Source organism: Rhizomucor pusillus (assembly GCF_041956525.1).
Source record: "Rhizomucor pusillus strain CBS 183.67 unplaced genomic scaffold VTP01scaffold_11, whole genome shotgun sequence".
Classification (NCBI taxonomy): Eukaryota; Fungi; Mucoromycota; class Mucoromycetes; order Mucorales; family Lichtheimiaceae; genus Rhizomucor; species Rhizomucor pusillus.
In genome coordinates, this window is record NW_027192153.1 from 705918 (window position 1) to 713301 (window position 7384).

At 43.9% G+C, this 7384-nt stretch overlaps 6 protein-coding genes across 6 annotated transcripts in view; all 6 read right to left on the minus strand.

Annotated features, from left to right (window-relative positions):
- Positions 1-577: 577 nt before the first annotated feature.
- On the minus strand, positions 578-1309 carry VTP01DRAFT_1774 (uncharacterized protein; the record flags this gene model as incomplete). Its single annotated transcript, XM_069380161.1, has 1 exon — positions 578-1309. The coding sequence occupies one exon, from the start codon at positions 1307-1309 to the stop codon at positions 578-580; it is 732 nt and encodes a 243-aa protein (XP_069238198.1).
- A 285-nt stretch (positions 1310-1594) lies between these two features.
- On the minus strand, positions 1595-2184 carry VTP01DRAFT_1775 (uncharacterized protein; the record flags this gene model as incomplete). The annotated part of the gene is made up of 2 exons (XM_069380162.1): positions 1595-1764; positions 1860-2184. The coding sequence occupies 2 exons, from the start codon at positions 2182-2184 to the stop codon at positions 1595-1597; spliced, it is 495 nt and encodes a 164-aa protein (XP_069238199.1).
- Positions 2185-2952: 768 nt separating this feature from the next.
- VTP01DRAFT_1776 (uncharacterized protein) lies at positions 2953-3473 on the minus strand (the record flags this gene model as incomplete). Its single annotated transcript, XM_069380163.1, has 2 exons — positions 2953-3288; positions 3351-3473. The coding sequence occupies 2 exons, from the start codon at positions 3471-3473 to the stop codon at positions 2953-2955; spliced, it is 459 nt and encodes a 152-aa protein (XP_069238200.1).
- A 1971-nt stretch (positions 3474-5444) lies between these two features.
- On the minus strand, positions 5445-6205 carry VTP01DRAFT_1777 (uncharacterized protein; the record flags this gene model as incomplete). The annotated part of the gene is made up of 4 exons (XM_069380164.1): positions 5445-5542; positions 5607-5852; positions 5908-6041; positions 6111-6205. The coding sequence occupies 4 exons, from the start codon at positions 6203-6205 to the stop codon at positions 5445-5447; spliced, it is 573 nt and encodes a 190-aa protein (XP_069238201.1).
- Positions 6206-6258: 53 nt separating this feature from the next.
- Positions 6259-6902, minus strand: VTP01DRAFT_1778 (uncharacterized protein; the record flags this gene model as incomplete). The annotated part of the gene is made up of 5 exons (XM_069380165.1): positions 6259-6378; positions 6433-6505; positions 6553-6603; positions 6660-6796; positions 6846-6902. The coding sequence occupies 5 exons, from the start codon at positions 6900-6902 to the stop codon at positions 6259-6261; spliced, it is 438 nt and encodes a 145-aa protein (XP_069238202.1).
- Positions 6903-6987: 85 nt separating this feature from the next.
- VTP01DRAFT_1779 (uncharacterized protein) overlaps positions 6988-7384 on the minus strand; it is a gene marked incomplete at both ends in the record, with an annotated part of 1088 nt that continues 691 nt past the window's right edge. The window contains 2 exons of the mRNA XM_069380166.1: positions 6988-7004; positions 7059-7272. Coding sequence (XP_069238203.1) covers positions 6988-7004; positions 7059-7272 — 231 coding nt within the window. The remainder of the gene's footprint in view (positions 7005-7058; positions 7273-7384) is intronic.

Below are 7384 nucleotides of genomic sequence, written 5' to 3' on the forward strand. Positions count from 1 at the left end.
CGAAAGGATGTCGAGAAAAAAAGAGCCTGTCACCGCCTTTTTTTCTCGACACTGCCTTTTTTCTCGACACACCGCCTTCTTTTCTCGACATTGCCTTTTTTTTGTGAAAGGTGACGGCTTTTATTTCTTTTTATGTCCTATTGAGCGCAATCTGTACCGCCCGGACAAGATCTAGCGGAAGGAGGGACTAAAAAACCCTTTCGGGAGAAGGGTAAAAAATGTCAATATATAAGTGGGGAGAGGGATGGGAAACAAGGATAGTGAAGATCTTCTAGTCAGTGGATGAATCGCTGGCCTAAAGGAGCGTTGAGTCGGGGAAGGTCGCCCATGATGGAGTTGGTCGACTTCGTCCAGAATTGCACAAAGGATAGGCCATCGATGACGCCAAACGGCAGTCAATCGTGGAGGGATTCGGTAGTAGTGGGGAGTTGGTTGAAAAGGAAGGACAATGGATCGGGGATGAAAGCAGGGAGACATAAGCGTTGGTGCATGTGGAGGCATGTGATATCGTGCGTGCGGGTAAGATGGCTGTTTGGATGCTTAGGACAAGGCCGCGGTTTACCTCCTGGTAACCAACCTAGACGCCAGCGGATGCATGCATTCGTTGTATGAGTCTTTGTAGTAAGTAGTCTTTTTTAACTGAGTGAAATGTACGAGGGGTCAGGGATTCAGTGAGGGCATATATTCGTCGCCATAGTGCAGTTTTTGAAAGAGTAGTCCATTGGCGATTGCTACGGTGTTTCACATGAGGGAGTAAATAGCCGAGGAGCGTATCTTCTGATGCAGTTAAGGAATGAAAGAGGAACTGGGCTTGGAGGATGTGGACTCGTTCGACCATGGTGGGGAGATTCGCAATATGTAAGATCACCTTGGGAGATGAACGGTCATGGGTACCATATATTTTTCTCATGCATTTGTTCTGGGTGTCTTCAAGTTGTTTTAGTTCCGAATTACAGAACGTGTTAATAGCAAGGCCATATTCTAGTTGTGGGCGGACGATGTGAGCATAGAATCTGGAGGATAGAAGTTTGGAGAAACCAGACAGGTTGACCCCAATGGAGTTAAGGAAGTTCATAGTGGCGATAGCTTTGGAGCAGTCATGGTGAACAAGCGCTTGTGGATCAAGAAAGCCACCGGGTTTGAACGGGATACCTAAATATGCGAAGGATGATTGACGTGGAAGAGGCTGGCTGTAGAGCTTGTAGTCGATGGGATTTGGGTGATTATCCAGGATGACGCACTTCGCTGGATTCCATCTGTAACCAGTTTGGAGGCTATAATTTTCACATGTTTGGAGCAACTCGACCATATTATGTTGGTCGGCAATGAGGACGACATCATCCGCATAAAGTAAACAGTTTAGTAGCGGTAGGGCTTCTGGAAGTGGTAAGCTGTGCGCAAAGGATCCAGCCCGTAGGCGGGATGGGAGATCATTGATATATACTGAATATAAGTATGGCGAGAGGATCGAGTTTTGCAGTATCCCGGTTCGCGGGGCGAAACGGCGGGAGGAAGCATTGAACAGTAGGACCTCGATTTGGACGTCGTCAAAGAGGTTGCGCAGAAGGCCTAACAGAGGAGGAGAGACATAGTGTTATAAGGATGCCCAGATGAGGTTGCGGTTAGCTGTATCATAGGCGGACTTTATGTCGAGGAATGCCAGGACCGGGTTGATTTTGTGGTTCATACGTAGTAATTGGCAGATCTCAGCGAGGCATAAAGCCTGATCAAGGGTACCGCGTAGTTTCCGGAAACCGCCTTGCACTATGTCCAGGGATGGGCCAGAAGTGAGCAGACTTGGTTCGATACACCGTTCCAGAATTCTACGTAGGATTGAAGACTGATAGGTCTGTAATTACTTGCATCTGTTGGGGAGGCTTTTTTATAGATTGGAACGACTTGAGCTATTCGCCAGGTGTGTGGGGTGTAAGACCAGCGCCAACAGCGGCGGAAGAGTTCAAGTAGCAAGGGTGCCAATAGATGCTGGATAGGTTTGAGCATTTCGCTGCGCAGATGGTCAATACCAGGTGCCTTTTTGGTAGGCATATGATTGATGGTATCCTGGATGAACGTGGTGTCGAAGGGGCTATCACCGCCAAAGGGGACAATCGGAGGAAAAATTGCAAGTCGTGGGAGATCATGTAGTAGGTCACCAGAGAAAATGCTTTCAAGGTGTGAAGCCATGGTGTCTGCCGAATGCTGTGGGCTTTCTGGAGTGGAGAACGTGGGGTTCAAAGTTCTATTTTTTCTGATTTTGCTTATTTTCGCTATAGCTTTGGTATAGGCACCACATGCCATTTGGTGGCAAAATTTGTTCCAAGTTTCTTTCTTTCATGTGCATTTTATTGTAGACGCATATTTTATCACATAACTTTGTTTGTCACATCTTCATTATCGCTCTAAAGCAGTGCCGCATTGGCTATTTCTACTATTGACACAAGCTCAGTGATATGGACCGAAAGAAGATGCTCCACTGTGTAGTGATTGCATAAAAGTATTACTAAAATAGTAGTTTGAGTAATGGCTACAGATGAGAACTTCGCCATATAGTCCAATGTCTTGTTTAACTTTGCGAACGATGCTAATAGCATCCGGTATAGTTTACTGTATTTGGCAATAATCAACTCCATTCTTCATCCACCACTCACTATTCTAAACTAACATGGTCTTGTTCATCATTACGTTTGTCAGGCTCGGCAAAGCATCGCCAGTGAAGAATTGGTTGGTGGTGGTTGTGGTCGTGGTTAGGAAGATCCTTTGAGACTCTTTCGTACTCGTTTATTGAGATTGGAAGGGTGTGTCGCACCTTGGTCGGTTAATAAATCATTGCCTTAGCGACGTCGACCATCATTCGGGTGGAATCGTGTGTGTTACAGTGCGGGTATGCACAAAAAGACTTATATGCCCGAATGTATCAGGTGGTATACACGAAGTCGTTCGTGAGAGCCAACTTCATGAACAGGTAAGGCGCTCTTGGATCTTAGCCTCGCTGTTCCTGTCCACAGGTTGGAAGCGGGCTTTTTTCGGTGTCAAGTTGCAGTGCGTCCTCACGAATTCATAGAGAGTGCTCTTCGAGACCTCAAGTCCCTCAAACTTCTGAAGCAGCCGCTCCATTAACTGTTGTAGCACAACTGAAGGGTTCTCATCAACATACTCTAAGATGACCTTCTTATGCTCCTCAGTGAGAATACGTGGGCAGCCGTTCTTTTTATGCTTTTTAAAGATGCTGTCAGGGTCCTTTTCATGTTGTGTGGCCCATCTCTGCGCCATACGAACACGGATTCCCGTCTGCTTCGCGCAGCAGCTGATGCGCTCAGAACCTTCTCAAACATCAATTTAAAAAATGTCACCTTGTCCTGGTCTAAGTAGAGCGTGTTCTCTCGCTTAACAGTAGTTTCTCTCATGCGAAGGTCTGCGTCCTTTAGTTCATCCGTTTGCATAGCAACATAGCAACGGTTGCTCTCACGAGGCATATTGCACAAATACTGCGAGTGTGAGCTCACTGTTTCAAGGGTGTACGTCTCCTCGTCTACAAGATAATCGATAGGCTCAGGCCTGCCATATTAATCAACGACGTTGCCTTGTCCATCTTCATAGAAGAATTGGTTATCCGTTTTGGAATATAGTCCTCAGTGAGCGACAAAAACTTTCTGGTTATGCGATATCTGATTTGTAAGCGCACGGCACCTATTTTTGGGAAACGCAAATTTGATTTTTGACAAAATGCGACATCAATTTTCACTGGGGGCGACATTACTATACGGAAAGAGTGTACAGATTCGTAGGGTAGTTGATTGAGTGCGATATTTTGATTTCTAAGCAGGCGACATATTATGGTTACTGTACACGATTGACTAAAATATTCGCGACCAGCACTGATTTTTGCGTGTCAAAATTTACAGCCAATACGATAGTAAACGGCCTATCTTGCATTTACGTGTGGTATTAGTTACTTACTAGCTGTCAGGTAAATCCTTTGAGACTCGTATACTGTGTGTCAACGAAGTGGAAACTATCGGGGTGTAGCCTCTGCAATTTAGATAGTATGGAAATAGGTAGTGTTACGATATGGATGCTGTCAAATGCGATAACAATGTCAATCATGCGGCAACTTTGTATGAAACATAGATGTCTTGATGTGCTAGCCAAATTGTGGTGCTGTTGTGTCTGAACATCTTAACGTATACAGCTATTTGCATCATTCCAGCTATTTAGAGGGATTTCTTAGTCGCAATAGTTCCTATTTTTTCCAGAAAGAACTAACTTGAGAGTCTCGTGAATGTTTCGTCCACACTCTGGAATAATCAAACACTTCATGTACCTGCAGTACTATCGCTGTACATATATAACCAGACACTAGGAGGCTGCTAACTTTACAATGAGGATTGATCGTGTATCTACTAATCCCTGGTTGTTGACGAAAACAATTGAGTTTAGAGGAAACAATATACGTTTTATAATTGCAAATACATGATTTTACCAGGATCAATAGGCCATTTGGTAGACATATGTTAATATCGGAGAGTATGCATTTGTTGGAATCATCATACTTAATATCTAGCAGAGTAATGATCAGATGACAAGATTCTAGTGTATCTGGCAGGAACTAAGGATAGGTATTAGAAAGGACAGCAGAAAAGTATCTAACTAATTAAATCACATATAATTGACAGTATAGATATACGCTTTATTTCAGGAGTCTTTCTACGTTATCTATAGAACTAAACAATTCTCAGCACGGATGCTACATACAGATGGTATATGTAGTATCCAGGGCTACAGGCTTAAGTAAATCAGTTTCCAGCGGGTAAAATCAATGGGAGTGGCTTGGTAATATATATATCAACCGTCTCACGATACTTATCGACTCATAGCATCTATCATTGCTACCGGGTTTTTCTTTTTGGTGTGCGTTTATCCGAACTTTTTTTGCTCTCAGTCCTCTTGACCTTTCGCGGGAACTTTCAACTTTGCTTGGCTTTTCATGCTCCTATTTTTGTGCTCGCGAATTGAAGCTTTTCGGAATAACATTCTTTTCTCGCCGCTTAGAAAGCCTAGCTTCTCTTATAAACATTCGCGGGCAACTGAAATCCAGTCCCAGAAATTAGCTAACCAACTTAGAATCCTCAACAACATAGTGATATTGAGTATAAAAGCCAAAGATGAGCGCATAAAGGGAAGCTGACATGTTGAAGGAGGGATAAACACTTTAAAGACATATACGTCATGCGTAAACATAATTACAACATACAGATACAGAAGGCGAAGAATAAAAAATGACAGAAAAAAGAAGTGACAAGAAGTCCTAAACGGTCTCATGAGAGGTATCAGTCGAGGAAAGTGATCAGAGAAGGTCCAGTGGTATGGTTATCGGGCTGCGGCTTCTTTTACTCGGTGGAAACCATGATACTCGCGTCCATTGGTCGGGCTTATGAGCTTTATCTTCATCTGATCTTGGAGACGGTGATCTTCGCATGCAAGCACTCTTCAACCTTGACATGCGCAGTTCTTTCTTCACGCAGTTTTCCAATAAACGCGCATTCTTTATCACATGATGCTATGATTTTTTAGCACAATACTGAGGCAAGTCTAACAACGCAATTCACCTTCAGATATAGTAATGTACGGATGCATTTTCGCAAATCCTTTGGGTTGCCAGAAGAATCGGGTATCGGAACGGATTCTATCCTTTGTGCCGCGTACAGACCTCGCGCAGGCAACGTCAATGCCATCACCTCTCCGTCCAACCCACTTGCTTGGAAAGTTGGTGCTATTGTCCGCATGATTTCCTTTGTACTGACGTTTCTCCGACCGCATATATTGTCCATAATGTTCTTTCCTTCTCGCAACACCTTTCAATGATCGGAAAAAACTTGTCCGCACCGGGGACATTGCTGGCGTACTCACTGTTTAGCAGGACGTAATGCTTTCCGTCAACCTCCATTGTAACCCTCATGTCCACTCTGTCTCCCATCGTTATTCCTTCTCCTTCGTGCGAGTTCTTTCGTGCCGCGGTCGAATGGTCAGAAACCGAATCTCCCCTAATGAATTCAATTTGCTTTTTAGCCACAATATCTATTGCCTTGCTTTAAGCTTTAAGTGATGCACACCATTTTATATTCAAATAGTCATATTCCAGCATAGCTTCCATTACGGGGCTCCAGACCTTCCCGACGAAATCCTCTTCGGTGACAGATTTTCGCATTTCAGGCTGCAAAATCGATCTTTTTTTGCATAGCAATTTTAAGCTAAACCATGTTAGAGTCGGATAGCTTGCTTTTGGAACACTTGAAAATATTTCTCTACTTTAGTCAACGCATATTCAAGTTGCTTGGTTAATGCAACCTTGTATGCTTCTGCGGCGTCATTGCTGGCAATCTACAGATCCATGCATATAGTGTCATCTGCTAATTGTTCCATAACTACGACTACCTTCTCTATATCTTTCAGGGCCGTTTTGATATCTGCTGGTAACTCAGGGATCGGATCATTGACATAAAACTTTCTTTTAGCTTTTTCCAAGCTTCATCCGTAAAAAGCGCTTTTTGCGACGTTTTGCTGGCACGGTTGCTCGATAGGTCAAGAATTGAGTTCAGCCCCATGCTATAAGATAGATTTTAGCATACATCAATTGTATAACGTGCTCATGCTCGAATTACCAGACAATATCTTTTTCGTCACTCTTCATCAAGTTGTAAGAGCGCCCACTATGCGCAAGATGTAAAGCTGCAGACTTTATCGTGCTACCTGCACTGTATTTCATGCTTGGAAGCATAATTTTGTCCACTTCCGATACCTATTGCGGTGTTAACCAGCGCAAAACACACAATTATAAGCGAACTCACCTGCACTTCTGCGGCTCGCGTTCTTGAGCGGGTACAGTATCTGAAGGCGGTTTGCATGTTTTCCGCCATTATGTGATCCTGCTCTTCCACATTCGCCAGAATTTGGTTCTGAAGTCGTTTAACTCTCCAGTAACTTTCCACTTCATCGCTTCATAGTATCTATTTCTCCATGAGTTTCTGATGTCAAGTTCAGGCATAGCTCAAACCACGTACTTTTGAAATCGCCGATGGCGAGCTTTTTTATGAAAACTTGCAGATCTTCCGGTGACGAGTTGTCAGCCTCGATGTCTGTCACTGCAGATTGAATTTCTTCCACATATTCGCGGTCTTTGGCATTACAGCCGAGCGCCTCAAAGACGTTGGTGACCTTGCAGTCCGCATCGCAGTAGTGTGCTTGTATAAAGTATATTCCTCCGCAGTTATGACGCTATTAACTCCGTAAGCTGTTCACCAAGTTTGGTTGTTTCCTTAGTTACCTCATGCTTGTTGCTTAGCAAAGGAGGTCATCTAGAACCACATGTATGATGTTCCTCCCGTTG